The sequence below is a fragment of the Poromitra crassiceps genome, assembly GCF_964638095.1.
Source record: "Poromitra crassiceps genome assembly, chromosome: 10".
NCBI classification, from domain to species: Eukaryota; Metazoa; Chordata; class Actinopteri; order Beryciformes; family Melamphaidae; genus Poromitra; species Poromitra crassiceps.
Genome location: NC_139631.1, coordinates 2,975,847 through 2,998,253, shown reverse-complemented (window position 1 = coordinate 2,998,253; position 22,407 = coordinate 2,975,847). Strand labels below are relative to the sequence as shown.

General features: G+C 43.0%; 1 protein-coding gene across 1 annotated transcript; it reads right to left on the bottom strand.

Moving 5' to 3' along the window:
- Window positions 1-834: 834 nt before the first annotated feature.
- On the bottom strand, window positions 835-22,367 carry tmem150aa (transmembrane protein 150Aa). The gene is made up of 8 exons (XM_083645126.1): window positions 22,335-22,367; window positions 17,968-18,246; window positions 17,144-17,191; window positions 16,873-16,959; window positions 14,867-14,934; window positions 9,063-9,190; window positions 7,424-7,601; window positions 835-4,231 (listed from the first exon to the last, which is right to left on the bottom strand). Exons 2-8 carry the CDS (start codon window positions 18,030-18,032, stop codon window positions 3,933-3,935), a joined length of 873 nt encoding a protein of 290 aa, XP_083501252.1. The 5' UTR covers window positions 18,033-18,246; window positions 22,335-22,367; the 3' UTR covers window positions 835-3,932.
- Window positions 22,368-22,407: the final 40 nt, after the last annotated feature.

The window sequence follows — 22,407 nt, the reverse complement described above, 5'->3', positions numbered from 1 at the left end:
AAAACTCCTTTAACTCTCCAATCAATGCAGCTTGACATGTTGGTAAACTTTCAGCTGGGTGGGGCTTCCTCCATAACCGCCTCCTTACAGCTCTCTGGAAGTTCGGGTGGGACACGCCCCGCCCCCCACCGCAGTGGGAACGGTCAATCCAGTTAGTGGAGAGGGAATCGAACCACGGTCTGCATGAGACGATGGAGTCTGTGAATCCATCACACCAGGTCCCCGTCACAAGGGTCCCCCTAATAGAGCACATTCAGCACAAAACTCCGACAGGCTCGAATGGCTCAAACCCACAACCTCAAAACAGGTAGCCTTCAACACTATGAGCCACTGGGTCTTGAGTTTTAGAACGCTATCATTAGAGCTTTTCAATCTTTACTTGGGATGTTGCTTTTCAAAGGTTATTCTCAGAGGATGTACAGGCTCAAACAGTTCAGTGTATTTAAGTATTTTTTTCTCAGGTTCTGTTTTGAAATGCACTGATTTTACTTGAGTTGTTTTGGATGTCAACGAATTAAACCAGTAGTATGTATGTAATGTAAACCAATGACTTATTTCAAAATGTTACATCTTGTGTCATCTGCTCTGATAGAACTACTGTAGTTTACTTGTGCTGGCAATAAGCATATCTTGTTTATAAAAAAAATAACCACCCAAACATTGATGTATCACTAATACTATAACACACTATTTTTATAGTAATGTATGACTGTTATTTGACGTTTGTGTATTAGCAGAATCATATTGATATTTTTCCTGTCCTGTATAAGACGCAGTAGGCATTTACTGTGCTAAAAGAACCCACGCAAAACACGTGCTAATAATTCATTTTTTAATTGATATTTGAATATAAATCTCTGACAAAAGAAAATACCTAAATGATAGACAAATCATACATATTTACACAATTTATAAAAGGAAACAAAATATTATCTGCGTTGCCTTGTTTTTGGGATTTCACTGACTCCATTACCATCAAATTGAGTAAAAGACATGTTTTACATCATTTTCAAACTTAAAAAGAAGAAAGACGTACATTTTTAGTTTTTATAGACATTTGTTTCTGCATTGCAGTTTTCTAGAGTTCAAGACATCTACAGGTCAGGCAGCCTTTCGTAAATGGGATTCTCTCACAAACAAACATACCGGAGTTCTTTCTTGTGTGTGACATAAATAAAAGAAACATGGGTTGTAACGCCACTTTCATATTTTGGCCTGTCCAGTGGAAGGTAGTGATGCTGTCACAGAATAAACCCAACCCTGTGTGAGCGTTCGTACGAGCTGCCAGTTGAGGTCTAACCGGTGGTGAGATAGGATATGGTGAGATAGGATATGGTGAGATAGGCTACATCAGAACACATGATTCAACAGAAAAATCAATCATTGAACGTGTCCATCTGGCACAGGATGAGGGGTACGGCTAAAACAATCAGGTAGTGTTTCGATCACACACACACAACAGGAAGCCATCCAAATCCCATTCATTTGACCAGCAGGCGACACAGAAAAGCCATCCGAATTCCAGTGTCGACTCCAATCTTTTTATGGCAAGAAGAGCAGGAGCTAGAAAGAACATCTTTCACACAGCTATTTGTCAGGGTTCCTACAGGGTCTGGGAGGCGAACGCCATCGTTTCCAGCAATTCCAGCTTTTGAAAAAAGGGGGATTTGCACAAAAAACATCTAGAAGTAGAAAAGAATCTTCAGACCTGATGCGCGTACGACTACACGTTTTATGTAGAAGTAGACACACTTCCATTTCATATATTTTGATATTGGTATTGGCCAGCCACTACCATACTCAACACTGGCGTGCGATATCAAAGCCTGGGAAATATGATGCATTTTGAGATGGAGAACATGTAGGAACCCTGCCTTCTCCCAACATCAAGCCCACAGATAACAGAGGTAGGTGACGCGACAACTTCAAAATGTGTATTGCTGGCATCCAGTGGCGAGACAAAAGCTCAAAATGTACCAATAAAAGTACCAGATGGCAAAATACTGTGTCAGTGGTTATGTAACATACTGCTGGAACTGATCACAGAACGAGGACGCACAACCAATCCAACAGTGTGCAATCCAAGTGTGGAGTAATGTTCTCCACAAGGTGGAGCTAGTCAGCTCTAGTTTGAGCTTTCACCTTGGTGGGGTATTTTGGTGTTCAGCTAATTCTCACCTGGAATGATCACACTGTTGAGAAGTTGGCAATGAGAAAGAGTTATTTTTCAAGCATACAAAATGTACATACATATTTGAAATGTAACATAGTTTCAGTTCCCACAATGACCAGTGTTTTGTAATACAACTTGTACAATATTGCCTGGTTTCAACACTGCATTGGGACCATTATGACACCTTTGTGACACCTACAGGGTTAATGGCATAAGGTCCTACAGGCGTCAAACTCACTCGCACCTCTCAATCAATTCCTCCAAACAAAACAACCTCTGTAACGACCTCTGTAACTCGCTGAGCAGGCGTCACATGACTAGCTTTTAAAGAAAACCTCAACTAAAAAATGAAAAATGAATAAGGCGGCTTCCGAGGGACCAGCCTGGAATCAAAACAGCTTGTGTGTCCACCATTATGCTGAGTGTGTGGACGAGAAGTTAATGTGTAGGACAATGGACTCGGTGGATCGTATGGATTCACCCTTTTCAAAAGCACTCACTTTTACTAGATCAAGAGCCCTGCCCCTGTGCTCCACTTCTCCCCGGTAAACCCTCAAGTCCCCTGGCTGAAAAAAGGCATCGCTTCACTCCACTGGAGTGTCAATTGTCGGATGAAATGGCAATTATTGCACCGGACATGAGGAAAAATAAAAGGTAGCATGGAAAAGTAAACGTCAAAAAGAATTCATATATCCTGTGGAATGAAAAACAAAACAAAAGAGTCTCGATTAAGAGTGATTGGGATGAGGACAGTCCCATTCAACATAAGGGCACGACAGACCAGCAGGATGACAGAAGCAGTCCACACTCACGTGTCGACAAAATGGATTACGTCCTGAAGAGAACACGAAATGCAGTGGTTCAAAAATACAGATATATAATTTGGAAAACAAACAAAAAAGATACCATCAAAATTAGCATTCAAATCACCTGCCCACTTGGGGAATCTACTCCAGATATAAACATTGTGCACACAAATAAAATTGTCAAGTCAAATTACGTTTATGATTTTGGCCAATCATTTGACAGATAATTTATGCTTGATTGATTAAAAAAAAAGGCCATGTGGATTTAACCTGTCAAAAGATACATAACTGTTGACTACCTATTCACTTCTCAAACATTCAATATTTTCTACTTACGATGCTTTAGAATTAGAATTTTGAATACAAACTCAAAACGCAAACATACATTGTTATTCTCTCATTCAAAAAGTGTGGCGTGCAGAGATAAACGAGGGGGTCAAAACAGCTAAAGGGAGGCGGGCCACACCAAGCGTTGGGATGCTCTGTGAAAAAGTGTCTTGGGGAGATGGGGAAAAAAATTAAAATACTTTGTGGCTCTGAGAAACCTTCTCGTTCCTGCAAGATGCCGCCGACAAACTGGTAAAAAGCCAGAGTGGCTGAACAGAAGGTCCCCCGACCGAGTGAACAACTACTTCCCATCCCAAGGTCAACAGCCATGTTGAAAGACATTCTTGGATCGAGTGCCCCCCTCCCCGCACATTCAGCCCTCTTTCAAGAGGTCACTACAGCAAATGCAACGGGCTCTTTTCCCGTTTTTCACTGTAGCGGTTAACCTGGACGGCTTTGTGGCAACACAAAAAAATTAGGAAAACCGCGAAAACAGCGATACAGACACGATCAACCTGGTGTGTCGGTCCCAGAAACTGCTCTCCTCCTGCTCATGTTGCAACTGTAACCTCCCTTTCCTTGCGGAAGCTGGTGACCTTTTGTTGGGGGGGGGCGGCAACGTCAAGCTACAACATGGCTATGCTCTCCGGGGTGCAGTTGAGATGGGTGGACGTGCTGCTCCCGCCGGGGGACTTGAGGCCCTTGGTGGCCCCGCCGAGCGCGCCCGCCCGCGCCCCGGGGCCCAGGATGACCCCCGAGCCGTGGAGGCTCTGCTGTAGGCCCGCCATCATGGTCTCGTTGGTGACGGTGCCAAACTCGTACGTGAAGGTGCCGTAGAAGACCAGGATGTCCACGGTGAAAACCCACTCGCAGATGGCGGCGGCGTGCTGCAGCACGAAGCTCTCGTGGATGAAGAACATGCCGCCTGGGAGGGAGCGTTAAGGAGCGACCGCTCATAGTGGAGAGAGACCGGGCAGAAAGAACGATGCATGAAAATGGTCAACTTTAAAGTTGAATATGAATATATATTGAATATCAGCACAAAATAGTTGAAGCCACTCACCTCTTCAAACCAAAAACTTTGGTATTCAGAAATCCACATCAGGTCACTGATCAAAATTACTCTAATCGCGTTTATAATAAAAGAAAACATCTACAGCTATGTGACTATTTTGCAGTTAAATGTATGAGCACGTCTAAGTCGTTCTGTTGCTGTAGATCTGGTTTTGAACAAACAGGCTGACAGGCCCATATGTTCCTACTGTGGCCGATCTATCAACCGGCCAGGCAGAAAGCACAGCATCTGTCTCTTATCTCTCCCAGCCCGACTATAGCCGTGTTTACGTCAACATACTTTTATGCGCATTTTTAAGTATCGCATTAGAAACAGGTTGATGGAAATGGCAAGATTTGAAGAAAAAAAAAGTTTTATATTCGCTTTTTTATATCCGTTTGTTTTGTGTGTGTGTGTGTGTGTGTGTGTGTGTGTGTGTGTGTGTGCCTGTTTTGAAAAAGAGTTAATATGGAAAATGGGAGATGGAAACACTTTTTCTGAATAAGTGATCAACTGGACCCTGTGTCAGCTGGCAGCTTGTCTGGTCTGCTGCGATGTGTTCTGCTAGTGGAACAGAGCCCGACCGGCCCGACAAATGACCCAATAATCCTGCAGCAGATCAGATATTCTGGATCCTAAAGTGTTGCACCGTAGGATCACATGTTTCTTCAGGTTCTGCACATCCAAAACTGTTAAAAAATCTTTTTTCTAATGGTTATTCATAATAACTGTAATCGAGGACGTTTTCTATTATAATCCGCCAATGGAATAGAGGGCTTCTTAATTGGTTTTGGTGTGCTGAGCATCGCTCTTCGTCTTTGCCACACCTCCACATCCTCTCCCGAAGATGAAGATTGATTGACAGCTGTCATGTCGTGATAGGATTGGTTGAAATGATAGTACTAGCTGACATCACCATACTGTAGATTACAGTTATGAATGAAATCCTGAAACATGAACTTTTGATGTGAAAATGTGTGAAAAACTAAAGCAATTAGATTTTTGTGAATTTTTGTGCATACACAGTCAGTCCCTCCAGGAAATTGCGATTTTGCGATCGCAATAATTAATGCAAATTCAACCAAACTCCGCGATATTTGCGGGGGCTTGCAATTTTTCAAAATCCCCGCGATTTCGCCGCAAAAAGTTAGTAAAATGCCGCATCTTTACCTGGGTTTGAGATATGTGTGCGCTGTCATCTTGCCTGGTTGCTGTGGGAACGAGGGACAACAATAGGAAGTGACGAGAGTATGGGACGTAACGTAACACGTCATCGCATTGCGATGAGGAGGGCAAACCCCTCACATTTGCCAACAAAAATAACCGCAAAACACACACGCACACACACACACACACACACACACACACACACACACACACACACACAGGTGGCATATTTAGCTTAGGGTCTAGTTGTTTGAATATTTAACAAGGAACAAGGAAGTGTGTGGCATATTTAGCTTTAGGGTCTAGTTGTTTGAATATTTAACAAGGAACAAGGAACAAGGAAGGGATGAGGACAATACATCCATGGATGAGGAGGACAGCGAAGGCATGAAGAGGAAATAAGGATAAGAGGAAATATATAAAGCACTAAGCAAAAAGTATGAGAAAAGGCAAAGTGATAATAGCATTATTGAGGATGAGGAAGAAAGGAGAAGAGAAACGATGAAGGGAGGAAAAGAAAAAATTTAATTAAAAATTAAAAAATGAAATCACATTTTTTTCCTCAACTCCGCAATTTTTGCCAGTTCCCGCAATTTTACCGCAAAAAAACACATAAAATGTCGCAAATTGCATCGCAAATTTTGAGAAAAGCAGCCGCAAAATCAAGCATTTATGATCGCAATAATCACAAAAAAACTCCGCGAAATCCTGGAGGGACTGACAGTACATGGTTAAAGGTGCACTGAATACCCAGACATGTGAATAAAATAATTAGGTTTCCCGGCTGGGCGGTGTTTGGACCTTCGGGCCAATCACGGTGCTTAAACACGGCAAACTCCACTCAAACGGGACGTAACAAACGATAAGCACAGACAGCAACGTAACCGAGTTTGTGTTGTGAAAATGTTGAGAAAGAATACACTACACGTTCTTTAAGTGAATTCAACTTGTTTGTTTCTATGAAGTAGCTCCATTTTGAGTGAAGCTAGGCTGCTGTGTTTGTGTCAAACCTCAATGTTGATGTGCCAAAACAGCCCAGTGGAGAGAAATCTATCCGCCAATATGTCAGTTTTCTCCTGCAGCTAGCAGAATTGGACACGCACGCTGTGGGCCTGTACAAGATGTGTAGTTGTTTCGCATCATTCAATATCGTTAGTGATACTGCTGTAGTCGCATGCCTCTGTCGCATGCCCACTGGTGTTGACCTCTCGTGCAGAGCGGTCCTGTCCTGTTGTAAATGTGTTATGTTTGCTATTCCATTTCTGTTCAGACAATAAAACTGCAACATGCGTCACATTTTTGTCGTGTGAAAGTGCAGTTGAACTGCACTGCAGCGGCACACAGCCACCTTGTGGCAGGAAATGCTATAGCAGCGAATACAGTACATAGATTCATCATTTGGAATTGGTGGCTCCCTCCAAGCCCTATAATGTGATTTTGGATCATACACCTGGGGACATTTTGGGGCAAGGTTTGAAGGTATTACAGAGTATATGCAGGAAGCCTCAAGTTCAATTCAATATATTTTAAGACCCTTTTAAGACCTTTTCAATATATTTTAAGACGTGAAAGTTTTATCATGATACGATATTATACGGGGGGCACGGTGGCGCAGTGGCAGCGCTGTCGCCTCACAGCTAGAAGGTCCTGGGTTCAATTCCCACCTGGGACGCTGTGGGAGTTTTCCCTAGGCTGCTTATGCTAATTTCTCTGTGTAGGTTAGCTAGATTGATGGAACCGTGGATTTCACTATTCCATGCTGTACGTACATACTTCTTCTTCATGTCAGAGCTGTAGTTTGTCCTCTACTGAAAAAACCTTGAAGTAAATCATGTATAAAAACACCTCTGAGGTGTAAACAGATTTTCTCTCTGCCGTGTGCAAAGAAAAGGATACTGAGGACGAGGGAGACCATGGCACCCAGTGCCAGAGCCACCCGGAAGTGGGCCATCCAGTAGTCGAGGGCGGTCACGGCCACCCGGTAGGTGAGCACACACTGCAGGCACACAAAAAGCAGCCCTGCCGGGAAGGCCACGCCGGCGCCCACGTAGTGGAGAGACTTGGCGTGGTCGACCTGCCGGGGAAACACACGGTCACACAGAGGGCGTGTTCATATTACTCTTGAGTCATTAAGAGGCTACTTCAGGTTAGCCTGGGTGAACCCAGCCTTCCAACGTGACGTCACAGACTATGCCTGTAACGTCACTTTCGTGACTGATAGCACGTGGGCGGTCACGTGGATGCTGGGTTTACCCAGGCTAACTTCAGGTCACTCGGTGAGGGACGACACACTACGCCATCGACATGCTACACTGAGAAAATCATTCTCTACAAATCCTGTTCTAAAGTGAGCAGTAGGAACGCACAAAAAGGTGTGGACCAAAGCAACTCAGCAGGCAACTATAATAACAAAGCGAAAAATGAGCTGCTTAGAGTTTAAAGGTAAATAAATTTAATAAGAAGTAATTTGTACCTGCGTACTTCACAGTTAACAAACAGTGTACATCTTCATATAGGTGATACGGGCAAGACACAAAACGCAACGCATTTCAACCGTTGGTTTTCATCAGGCTGTATGGGAGGGCGTCGGCCACCGCACCAGGTTAAATAGAGAACATAGCCTACGTGGCACAGGTAGTGTGGAGTGACGTGAAGGGGGCAGAGCCCTGACGTCAGAGGAAATGGTCTGCTCTACTAGGATAGACAGAACTAGCAGAGATCCATACATGATGATATATTACAAAAATAATAATGCAAAAATAGGCTACATGTCACATCAATAATGCTGTAGGAAAATACAGGTCCTATCATGTTGATGTTAATGCAAAACATATCAGCAAAATCACGCAAGGATATGATGTAAGAATCACACAGAGCAATGCATATAATTAATGAATAATATAAATATAAATATAACATAACAGTAGGCATTCCAGTACTACAGACTTCAAGATCTACCTAAATAAAGCATGCAAGGTCCAGCTCCTCATTGAGTCCGTTAGGAGCGGAGGTATCCAGCCTGTGTATCCAGTGTGCTTCGCTTCTTTTTTCGCGCTAAAGTGAGCAGTACCATAACTGATACAAGGAAGTAAAAGACGTCATTTTGTGGAAACGGATCATGAGTTTATGATTTTTTTGAGTCAAACAAAAACTTAGGTAGGTGTTCTGAAGGGAAGACTTCATGAAAAGACCTAAGCATGAAGGCGAGTGGCGGCAGATGGCAGGACTCTACAGTGATGATTCCACCAAGGGGCACACTTCTTCAATTGAAAGTGAAAAATGTAGGAGTGCACTTAACAGCAGTACAATCTCTGTAGTCATTAAGGTTCCCTTTGAACCTTGAGTTGCACACATGCTTCTTTTTCAGGGTTTTTGTTTAAATCAGTCCATCACTGGCACCCTACACCCAAGGGTCAGAAAAGTTTCATAACTCAGAATTCTTCAATTCAAGGGCGGGGGAAATCACCGCAATTAAGAGTACAGTATTTCCCTACATGGAGTAGAGCCGAGGAGAAATCCCACAGGGAAAGATTACCTGGAAGTTGCCCACCATTACCAGGCCGACGGCGTTGGTGCAGCCGGACACCAAGGCGCCGGTGTTGATCCAACACCGGTGGCTGTGCTCGATCAGCTGGGCGTAGCGCAGAAGGCACACCATCACCACTGCAGGACAGAGGAGGAGGAGATGGCTACCTTCATACTGGCTTCACATTGTGGCCTAACCAGATGCTATCACCATATGGCAGTAAAGTGCAAAATGCAGCTGAGGAAGCCTTCTTCTTTAAGGATAATTCTGTTTGATATGAACAGGAGATGAAATGAAGAGGAAGCCAAAGCAGAAAATTGGAAAACCCGACAAACAAGCATTTGGAAGTGCATATTATTATTATTTTATTTTTTTTACAGATTCCAAAATGGTCACTTGTACATAGAAAGCTTTTGCTTATTCACTACGTTATCTTCATCTGAAGAGGAGACAAGAGTAGCAGGTGGACAAACGTGTTTGTCCACATCCATTTTGTTAGCGTTTGTTCACACCAGGCGCTTAACAAAAGCAGAGCTGAAGTTAAAAGCCACGCTGAAGCTGAGCTCATGCTAAACCGGTCACACAAGAAGCGCTCTATTTTCCTCAGCGCCTCGCTCAGCGCGCCTTGAAACGTGTGGTTTCAGCGTAGCTTCAGTGTTGCTTGAGCGTTGCTTCGGAGTATGGTGTGAACGCCCTGTTAGATGTTACAACAACTGATTTGCATTTACATGTACTACCATGTTAGAAGGCAAAAGTTGAGGGGAAAAAACGAAATCTGTCAGCAAAGTCCATCTATGGGCACTTGAAGTGGCACTTTTCTTGGCTATGGTTTTTCTGAAACTATGAAGGTGCAGGTTTCTGTCTACTGCATCCTCCCACTATGTCAATGCACTATTTCATTTTGGCCATTTACACTCTCATGCCGAGTAAAATACACTTGATTTCCGAGATCAGCAACATGACAAACAACTAGGGGTGTCACGATACACTCAGTTCACGATACGATACACGATATTGGGTTAACGATACGATACGATATTTTAACAATATTTTTTTGCCATCGATTTGTAACTTGAGGGGGCATCCTCCACGCTAATTTGAGTAATTTCACCATTTTCATCCTCCGTGTCTGTAACATCCCTCGTCTGTTCAAACAAAGCAATAAAAAGGAGAGCGAGCATGCAATCAGATGCAGATCAGTGCCACCATATTCAGCTTCTTTTTCTCATGATATGAGATTTCATCTCAACGATACGTATTGTCACGTTTTGATTAGGGCTGGGTATCGAGTTTCGATACTTACTTGGCACCGAAATGAAAACATCGATACTAAGGGTAAGGGGTATCGAAGCCTCCCTTGTCAATCGATACCAATTTTCGATACCAAAACAAACAGTGTCATTGAGCCTATAAGCATGCGACATGCTTGCACACCACGCTCTAATACGGCTGGTGATTGGCTGTCATGTAGAAGCATGCAGGGAAAGTTACGCCCACTTTAGCCGGTGTGTGTTTGTTGTGAGGCAGGCAGCGTGCGGTGCGGAGACAAGTGGAGCTGGGACTGGTTTCCACAGACAAGAGAAATAATCGAGAGGTGGGTCCGCTTACCGCAAGTTGTTGTTGATTAGCGGTTATCAGATCCCTCAGTCTGACAGTCTGGCTGTGAGTTGTATCTAGCATTAGATCGTTTAATTAATTGGCGCGGTAACGTTATGCGCAAGCGGGCATTGTGTATTTTTAGCAACTCGTTAACAAACGCTGATGTCATGATAGTTTGTTGAATGTAAATGCGATTCACTTTGTGCCATTAAGGCTATATTGGTAGGCTAGTCAATGCTCAACTATTGTCTTCCATGCATGAAGTGGAGCTGTCTCATCAGTTTTGACAAGAATGACGTTCTGTTGCAGCAGTGAGCATTAAACACTGATCTGCAATGCTAGCGTTAGATGTTCAATTAATTAGTGTTAACGTTATATGCAAGCGGGCAGTTATCGCCCATTATGTATTTTTAGCAACTCGTTAACAAACGCTGATGTCATGATAGTTTGTTGAATATAAATGGGATTCACTTTGTGCCATTATTGATAGGCTAGTCAATGCTCAACTATTGTCTTCCATGCATGAAGTGGAGCCATCTCATCAGTTTGGACAAGAATAGCGTTCTGTTGCATCAGTGAATATTAAACACTCATTTGCAACTCTCCGTTTTGCACTGAAAACTATTGCACTGATTTATTTGTTTTACATTAATTTCCTTTGTAGTACTCCAATATTTTTTTGTAGGGACAGTAATAAGTTTAGACAACTTAAAGTTATGTTAAATACAGTAGTTTTTTTTTCTGCTGTAAAACTTGAAAAAAACTAAAGATTTGTATCATAATTCTCAATGTGTAATGCAGTTTTATTTTTGTTAAAATGGATTTTTCTAAAAATTGGTATCGAAAAAAGTATCGTTCAGGAACCGGTATCGAAATCAAAGTATCGAAACGGTATCGATATCGAAAAATTTTGAACGATACCCAGCCCTAGTTTTGATATCGCGATATATTGTGGGACGATATATTGTGACATCCCTACAACAACCAGTAGTAAGGAGGTCAAAGGTCAAAAACCACAGCACCCAGACCATTGTAAGAGAAGAGCAGAGAGGAGAGGAAAGGAGGGCTGAGAGGAGAGGTGGAGGGAAAGATGCAAAGCAACATTAATGCAATGTGTATTTGGTGACGTCACATGATCCAAACTAATAGGGGGCAGCATTTCACACCTACCAGCCTACGTGGGAAAACAATGCAAACAATGCACTGCACCTTTCTTTGCTTTTAGCTAGATTGAGAATTCAAATTAGCCCGACACAGATTTGGGTGGTCTAACTTTGTTAGTTAGTTAGTGGATTGTTCAAGCTTTCTACTCCAGTTGGGTCCATTTGAGAGAGATCGTAGTTTATTCCATTGAGGCAAAACGTCCGCCTCAGGAGTCTCTCTCCAGCTCTACTTCCTCTTCCTGGACTGAGGGTAAACTCAACGCTACAGTGGCTCACTATCGCCTTTTGACATACAAGTGGTACAGCCGGGGCTAGCCGGTTAGCACGCTAATTTCAGTAGATATCTCCGCAACACAATACATAGACGTCTTTGACATGACGTCAAAATTGTGGTTTGTCAAGATCCCATTGATCATTTTAGTTCATTTTTGAACGTTTTTAACTAAAATTCGGGCTAAATCTCACGCGTGGAGATGGAAACAGAAAGGGATGGAGGGGGAGAGGGGGAGTGAAGGAACAGAGAGAGAGAGAGAGAGAGAGAGAGAGGGAGAGAGAGGGGGAGTGAAGGAACAGAGAGAGAGAGAGAGAGAGAGAGAGAGGGAGAGAGAGAGAGAGAGATGTAATTAAGAGTCGTGGGGGGAAAGGAGGGGGCAGAGCTGAGCAGAGATAAACAGACAGGAAGAGGAGTGATGGAGGAAGGTCATGGAGGACGGAGGAGGGGAAGAGGAGAGAGGGGAAGAGGAAGGCGACCACATCTATTATTGATCGGAGAGCACACAGGCTATTTAAAGCGCCGCCGCATCTCTTCAAGGCTAGTCGCAGCCGGCTGCATGTAGCCAGCCGCCATGCAGCAAGTTCACGTCAAACAGAAAATGGGAGTGGAGAAACTAATAACCTTAAACCTTCACTCAAATGAGGGTTGCAACAGGTTTAACCACTGAGATTAAATCACTAGCCAAGTATTTGGTTTTTCCACACATGAATTAAGGGCATGTATTTATAAATTCCTAGAGAGCTGCACTACTTCATGTTGCCACACGGCAATAGAGTTTCCATTTAGGGTTTGCGCAATTTCTAAGCGAACCTTTGAAAAGGTGACAATCTTAAAATTCAAATCAGGTGCGTTTTCAATCAACGGCTCAAGCGAGCGTCGGAACTATTTGGTGAAACTGAGGTTTTTATTTATTTTCCAAATTTTGACATTTCCATCAACCTTTTCAACCTGTCAATCAGAAGAATGTAAACGTGTCTCTCATCCCATGTTTTGGATTGCTGCCCCTGGGATCACATTTGGATCAGGCTATTATTCATCCAGACAACATGGACTAATTGGGTTGGAAGTCCTGTCCATGGGCCTTTTTCACAGCAGCCATTTTGTGTCTAAAAGACAGGAAGTAGCACAGGTGCACCAAAACATTAATTAGGGTTTCCAACTTCCAGTCCGTTGAGGTGTTCCAGTGCTGGGGCCCTAATTAGTGAGTTGGTTGCACCTGTGTTTACCCTGCCTTTTAGACACAAAATGGCAGCTGTGAAAAAGGCCCATCGGCTCATTTGAGCCAACTGGCGTCTCGATACAAAGTGTATTTAAATTTGTAGATGGCATATATACTGTACAGCAGGGATACTCAACTTGCTTTGCCCGGGGGCCACTTTCGTGAAATGATAGAAGGCCAGGGGCCAGTTAATAAACAAACAATATACATTTTTCTGTAGCAGATTGTAGGTTTTTGGGGTGTCAGCCAGAGTTTAGTTTGACAATGTTGTGCACACCGGATAGTTAGTTAGGTTAAGTACATACATAAGTGCCTGGGTAGCAAGCAGACGGCGGTATTTGACAATTTAGCAGCTAAATGCGGGTATCTTGCATGTTGCGTTCAGGTGCACTGTAAAAAAAAAAAAAAAAAAAAATCCATCGCGGGCCACACAGCTACACAGCCGCATGTGGCCTGCGGGCCGCAAGTTGAGTATCACTGCTGTACAGCATTGGTTCCCAAATGGTGTCCTATGGGATTTTGTGATAAATTGAGCTGCCTAACTAAAAGGGGACTCGGACAGCTATAGATTTATAGATATAAAATGACGTCACTATTCAAACCGATTAAACCAAGAAATTATGTGCAAAAGGGTCCAAAACACTTAGAAAAAAATATTTCCAATCTATGACCCCCCTGCACTCTACAAATGAATGGTCTACTCCTTCTAGATGCGAGCCTGCATGCGCTGCGCTCAGCGCTTGAAGCCAGACTCCTGACTGCAGAGGACACGCATATCACATAATATAGGGAGGGAAGCATTACTGTAACTCCTCCAGGTAATGTGATGCAATGCAACACAACATGAAACAGTTTAACAAAGTTGTCAGAGCACATTTCTTCTTAAATATATTTAAGAAGATTTTTTTTATCCCATGTTATCCCCCCATTAGTGCTTCTCTTTGGTGTGCCTTGGGCACAACACACCCCGGTGAACTCTGCTTCACTCTGCCAGAAGCATAATTTCTACCTGATGCATCAGGCACTTTAAACCTATGAACCAGATCAGATCAGTCATCTGCAATACTTCAATTCAATGCAGTAGCCACTTTATGCTAACTATTGTGTTAATATTCCATTATACTGCTTCAGTTTGTTGCACTGGATTGTCTCATGTTGCTCAGCTGCAGTGATGGAATATAGCGTAAATGTAATCTAGTCCATTAATCACTCTCCTATGAAAGAATTTCAGCACATTTAATATGAAACAGTCGATTCCATTCCCTATTCGTAACTATGGTCACCCAGGCCTAATGTAATAGAAGCAGAATATTTAGTCACAGATATTTCTTACAGCTCTGATCTAATAAATATATATCTGATATAATTAATCATCGTGGAAAAACAAAGTGGTTCTGCTGGTCTCCATGCACAGTTGCCCTGCTAACAATTCCTCCTTACTCAAATGTGTGTGTGTGTGTGTGTGTGTGTGTGTGTGTGTGTGTGTGTGTGTGTGTGTGTGTGTGTGTGTGTGTGTGTGTGTGTGTGTGCGTGTGCGTGCGTGCGTGCGGGGCCTTACCCATGAAGGCTCCAACGTTGCCAATCAGACTGAACAGGCAGCTTTCTGGTGGGTAGGAACCACATTTACTGCAGGACACACCGACAGCGACAAGAAGACAGAACACAGCTCATTATTACAGAGAGACGAGGAAATACTCCAATACTAGATACTAAACAGAGTGACTACATTTACACAGACTGCAATAATCCTCTAGTGACCTTAATCTAAATAAGACAATATTTTGATTAAGGTGTTTACATGAGTTGCTTATAGAATATTGCATTCATATTCCTGTTTACATGTTACAGAGCAGAGTCTGATTCATGACTGAAGACGCACGCCTTTCTACCATGTTAGAGACAACATGTTGAGACTTCTTAAAATCTTTTTACCCGTGGCGGCCATCTTTTTTTCTGTAAACACATTGCACAACGCTCACTTGAAGCTAGAGCATGTGTCGTCAAGCAGTTTGACGGCCGCACGTTGCGTGCATGCTGCGGAAACTCCGACAGGACGTCATAGTGCAATAAGGTGTAGACATGTCTACGATGCACTTCAATAACGCGACTAAGATCGGAACACTCCACGTCTTAATTCGACTATTGCTTAAGATGCTATGACCTTATTCCAGTTAAGGTAATCAGAAAAAGCTGTTTACATGTTAGTTTCCTGAATCCTTAAATCGGGTTAACATGGGAATATTGCGGTCCACGTAAAGGTACTCATCATCGACCATTATCTGAATGCTGACGTTGTCATATAGGACTTGCACTAGATGTGATGCTGTTGTCCCAGTACCATCACCCATCATTTGTTACACTGTGTTTCTGCACTATTCCCACCAAGACAACGATCATCTGGTACACTGTACTAAGCAGAGAAACTATGATGACATGTATGAAATACATTGAGATATTTTGCAATACAGATTTTCACAAAACTGCGGGCCATGCAAAAATAACAAAACAACACAATTACACTGAAGGGCCAACAGCTGTCCTACAACAACAGTGTTTCCCCTAGAAAACATTTCAGGCCTGGAGGGATTTCGAAACGTACCCCCCGACCGCAGCGGTGGCAGCCCTCGCTGGTGACGGCCCTCGCTGGTGAGTGACGCCAAACTTTTAGCTAACCTGTTCGCATCTATGTTCGCAATGGCATCCCAAGTATCATCATACTATTATGGGATGCGATGCGAACAGTTGTATTATGGGATGTGCGTTTCCCAGGCAACGACACACGTTGACACGTTTTGGAACAGCGCCGCATGCTGGCACGATGCTCCTAAAAGCAAAATGCTTATTGTTTTGAATAATTTGGCATTTTCTATTATGGTCAACACTAGTATTGTTGTATTGTAATAATATGCCATAAAGGTTTATTGAAATTTTGGGGAGAGTAGGGGGGCAGGGGAATCGGGAAGGGGGGGGGGGTTACTTTTCTGGCCTGGCAGGCCTGTAGAATGGTAGGGGAAGCACTGAACATGTCAAAATGAACCATTTTAGATCCAGTCATATCTCCCACACTACTAATTGGAATGATATGAAATCTGCTGTACACATCTTCCACCAATTTCACTTTTGTGAAAGCGCTTTTCCCACCAAGGCGTCTCTTTACCGATTGGCCCAGCGGGGGACTAATCGTCAGCTACGACATGTTTACCGTTACTGCCATGTTATATCTGGATATAAAACTAAGCTTTAGCTGAGGAATTACCTCTACGTACGCTCTGTGGACAAAGGCCACTATGTGGCTCATGATGCCGTTGAACAAAAAGCATGTGTGTAGCTACTTGCCAGTGGTGGAGAGTGATTTGCAGATTGGACGAATGCGGTTGATGCAGAGTGTGGCTTGAATGACTTAAGCAGTGCCACCACATAACAAGGTGCTAATTCAGTGCCACCACATAACAAGGTGCTAATTCAGAGCTCGGGGCCTTTCGGTGACAGACAATTGCTTCCTGTGTTGCAGATACAAAAGAGCAAGAAGTGTTTGGAGGCCGAGAGGTGGAATTAGGAGGAGACCTGATGAGGGGGATGTCCTGGAGGGTGCAGCATGTCTTGGGGAAGCCGGGTCTGGGCAGCTCCTCTGTGCACGTTACGTTGTAAGACCTGCAGCCGGGGACACGACACAAGCACGAGTTTAGGTTATTTATTCATGGATCCCTCGTTGGTACCTGTAGTTGAGGAATGAGACAGCGTCCAAAAATAAATAAAATAAATAAAATAAATAAAATAAATAAAATAAATAAAATAAATAAAATAAATAAATTTCTCACGTCAAATAATCACTCACCAGTTTTCCACGGGACAGACGTGGTGATTCATCACAGCCATGGCATAGCTGTGGGGCAAAGAACACACGTCATGATGCTAAATGAGAAAGGTCAAATGTGGAAAACACACATGACAGTTTGACTTATGGCATCCCCACCTAATCAGAACAGCGCGTTAATGAGGGGAGAAACTGTGGAGGGAGAGGCCCTACGTAACGTAAGTCTTAACCTTATTTTAAAGACCACTGTCTGAGAAATGTCTTAAACCGCTAAAAAGAGCATAATATGGGATCTTCAAACGCACATCCAAACGCTAAAGCACAGACACTTTACTCTGAGCCGCGGAGACGTTGTGACACGGTTGCGTTGTGAAAATGTTGAGAAAGAAGAAACGACACATTATTTTCTATTTTCAACCCAATCTGAGTAGCCAATGTGTTCAAGTGAATTCAACTTGTTTGTTTCTATGAAGTATGAAGTGAAACAGCCCAGTGGACAGAAATCTTATGCGTCGGTAGTTTTGTCCGTTTTCTGCCGCAGCACGTGGCATTCGACACCGGCGCCTGTAGAGGATCCGTACTTGTCTTGTTTCCCTTCCGGACGGTATTGTCCATCTCTCTAACGTTACACACACGTACAGAAACGCAGAGGATCCCCGGACATGTCTGGCAACATGCCAGGAGATATTTGGGCTCCCACATATCTATAATTCCCCCCCCCCCATCTAATCATCCAAACAATTTATGCCATTGCAGTGTGTGCTAACAGGCTAATGTTTCATCAATGCTGCAGCGTATTAAACACATGGACACAACACACACACACAGGATGAAGTGTCACTCACACTATCCATATTCCTGTGATGGAGAAGGCAGATAGGCTGACAGGCAGGACGATCCAGGCAGTCATTGGGCTGGCAGTGAGCTGACTTGGTCCAAAGCATGGGGGGAGAGGGGGAGCTTCGGGCCGGGCCGGGGGGGGGCGACACGACAAGGGGGACCAGGTGGGGGTGGGTGGGAGGGGCTCACTAACACATAGGGAAACACACGGGGGGGCATGAGAGGACGAAAGGGGGAATGGCGACACCACTTGTGCTCCAGAGAGCCCTGCAGCCAGCAGCAATCTGAATGGAGGGAGAGAGAGAGAGAGAGAGAGAGAGAGAGAGTCGCATTACTAACAAGGAAAAATCCATCCTCAAATAAACAAATACTCAACTGTTTGATATCATCCATCTGTGATGTTCAGTGCATTTCAGGAGTCATGTGATCAAGTGATGTAATTAACTGTAATTTTTTTTGGGGGGGGTGTACGCTTTCCCTCAACCTGCCTCATCTACGTTCAGTCAGTTTCCTACATTTGCTAAAATGCCTTTTAACGATCCCAGATAACTTGACTGGACTTGTTGCTTCCAGGCCAGCTGTGGGTTATACTGTTCCATACAGTGTAATACAGTCTGTAATGTGGAGATGACACTAGCAATTGCACAGAAAGAGTGAGACAGGGTATGTCGATGTCAGATGAAGGTCGCTTGACCGAAACGCATTGTTTAATAAGTCTTGCCAAGTTAAGTCAGTGTGCAGGTCAGGAGTCTTCTGCCTCTATAAATTAGCCCTGATTAAAATGCATACAGTAATCACCACTTTGTGCCAACACATGTAAATAAAAAACATACTATTATTGTTCCAAAGAGAGGAATATGTAATTGGCTCGTTATAACACGCATTTTAGAAAACTCGCTATTCACAACGTCAATAAAAGTTCCGTTCCCTTGGTCCGTGTTTCAAGACCAGTCAGGTGCCGACATCGCCAGAGACCCCTTGAGCCCGATAACAAGGTGGGAGGACAGTTCTCCCCGGTTGACAGTTGTGCCAGGAGCGAGATGGTCTCTCTCTCCCTGTGGACTGAGTGCTGGCTGGCTCTCTCCCCCCTCTCTCTCTGTGGACTGAGTGCTGGCTGGCTCTCTCCCCCCTCTCTCCGGGGTTGCAGCAAGCCAGCCAGCGACGAGCACTCAGTCCTCGGCCCTGGGAAGTAGCGAGGTCCACTGGATGACACCCTCCCTCCCCGTTTCCAGCTGCCGGTTGCCTGTTTCCGCCCAGGACCGTTCATAGCGAAAGAGACTGAAAATAATCATAATAATTGTTGTGACTTTGTACCTACCTATGTCTTGTAATGGAGCCCCCAGCACAATATTTCCACATGTGCATAATTGTACAATGGAGTGACAATATCTTGAATCTTGAAAGAGACCGCTAAAGCTCCGTTCAATGACCAAATATAAGAGTTCCGGTTTGGACGTTTAGCCTTCAAAATAAAAGCGGGCGCTATGCAACCACATACTATTTTTAGCAATTTCGGCTAAAATAAGCCCATAGAGTACCAGTGAATTGACAATCCCCCCTTTTTGTAAAATACCGTCGCTATGCAACCACACAACGTTACTATTTTTAGCCATTTCGGATAAAATAAGCCATACGTTCCCACTCTTTGACAGCGGCACGCACATCCTTGCTAGTGAAAAAAATGTAAACAGGAAGTTGACAACCGGCTACCGCTGAGAATCATGGGAAACGCAAGTCCAGGAAAAAGGTGAATATAATGCATTATTTTAGGTCTGGTGTACATTTTATCTCTTACTACTACTACTACTACTACTACTACTACTACTACTTAGGGATGCACCGATATGAAAATTTTGGCCGATGCCGATAACCGATATTAACATTGCTGTTATGGCCGATAACCGATATTTACCGATGTCGATATGATCTGTATAAAACCACATTTTTATGATCATCACATTTTGTACATACTGAAAAACACATGTTAACACTGAATTTGAAAAGGTTACGCATTTCTTTATTTGCAAAGCCTTTGGAAAAGCCCATAAATCATAGATTTACTGCATTATTTCATATCAATGTGAAGAATTTGGCTGATAATGATAACCGATATTAACATTGCAACATCTGACCGATACCGATATGACCGATATGTTAAAAAATGACTAACATCGGCCGATACCGATATGATTGCCGATATATCGTGCATCCCTACTACTACTACTACTACTACTACTACTACGACTACTATTTCATTTTGTTATTTGGTGCTGCTGTCCCCACCAATTAACAAAATAGTGCCAGGAACGCAAGATAAAGGAACAGCTGTTTCTTAACAGTGCTAAACTGTTTTAGGGTGCATTTTCCCCTTAGATGACATGAGCCCTGATCATAAGGACTACGAGGAGGTAGAAGAACAAGCACCTCTTAAAAAGATATGAACAACATGAACAAGGACTCGTCCTCAATGGGTTTTCCGAGTATAAATAAAGGCAAATAAATAAAATAAATATGGAGCTGTAAAAGGCTACTGCTATCCTGAAAGATCTGAGGTGAAGTATACACTTGTGAGAACGAGGACTCGACCAAGGTCAGCTGCTCTATAGTGTGGGACAACACCGGCAGTATCATTTTGCACAGTATAGAGTTACAAATCTGACCTTCACTCAAAGAGCTTCTACACTGAAGAATGAACTCGTCTTAAGTAAATCCAAATAAAAATAAGCTCTTGTTCTCCAAACAAGGTCACTCTTGCAAATAATACGGTAGTCTAACGAAAGGTTATCATAGTTTTTAGATAGCTTTTTATCATATCTGCCATACAATTATTCTATTCTTGTGGCATTTACATTTTAAGTCCTTTGTACTATGCTCTTTCTCCGTTTATGATCTCAGTGTAAACTTATTCAACTACCCTTATTCACATTAATCAATTATGTAAATGCTGATGTAACCTTAGTGGGAATTCACACTTTGCCTGAAGTTAAATTCAATACCTTTTAAGACCTTTTTTAAGACTTTTTCAATCTATTTTAAGACCTCAATGTCACTTTCGTCATCAGCGATAGTGGTGTAAATCACGAGTTTCATCACGATACGATATTATATAGATTATTTGGACAATGATACGATATTTGCTGATATCACAAAATCTGCCACGATACAATATCAATTAAATTCAGGGGTCTGCGATCGATGAGACATCATAGCTCATTTAACACCATCAGCACAATAGCTACAAAATATTACCTCTCAAATGGTGATGAAGACTTTTTTAAGGGCCTTAATTTTCCCTAAATCAATTAGTCAACTTTTAATACTTTTCGAGACACCGCGGATATTACTGTATGGTATGGGTCCTTGAGAGGGTTGCAGCGGGTCTGCAAAATGACACAGGATAGTTTAATTTCACCATTACTTTTTTAGAACTTAGTTAGAAAAATGAATGTGTAACAGCATGAGGTTTTAATCTACACAGTCCAAACCCCCCACCTGCTGTATATAGACTGACGACGATGACAACAACAATCGTCAGATTATGGTGGCCCAGCACAGATATTTACAAATGTGGATATTAAAAGCTTGGAGAAACCACTGGTTAAAGAGCTGCCTGCATTTGCTCCTCAACTGTAACTTAAATTTCTCATGGGCTGTTCAACACTGTGAATAGAAAACACATTGGTTCATAGGTTAATTGCCTGGTTTATTGACAAGTTGACTGCTTTACTGATTGATCGACACAATTGATTGCCATTACTGATTGATTGGCATGCAGGTCGCTTGTCAGTCACCATACCGGGGTTTTTGTTAACCGAGAGTTGACGTAGCTGCAGGTTCCCTAGCCCTGATTCCCAAATGGCCATGCTGGATCAGGGATAGTGTAGTTCCCTTGAACATACTGTCGTTTTGATATGCTAACATTAGCTACCGTTTAGGCTAGCGTTCTAACTAACAGGGCTAGGATCAAAGAGTTGACAGTTTTAGCGTGGAAAAAGAGCAGATAGGTATAATTCGCCAATGTAGCACCTTAACTATCTTTAGACACTAGCTAAATTGCTTGCATGCCAACTAAAACTGAACAACGTGCTTTTCAATTAACATTGAATTACCCCCGTTAAATATAAACCTATTAATGCACTCAAACAAAAGGATGGACATTGTTGTGTTCGCCAGCCAGCTGTCGTGAACCTGGTGGTAACGTTAGCTTGGTTAGCTGGTTAGCTTGCAGCTAACCAGCTCTCTTGACTTGACACTCGCCCGCAGCTTCATTTCCGCTAGCCTAAATGATGAGCGAGTCAACGAGACACATTTTGAGCACAAGAACAACAATAATGGTCTGATAGTCTATACAGAAGAATGAGTTTTCACCTACCCGATCCCGCTGTGCCCACCACAGACCTCAACAACCTTGGTTTCCCTTTAAAAAATATATTTTTTAATCGGTG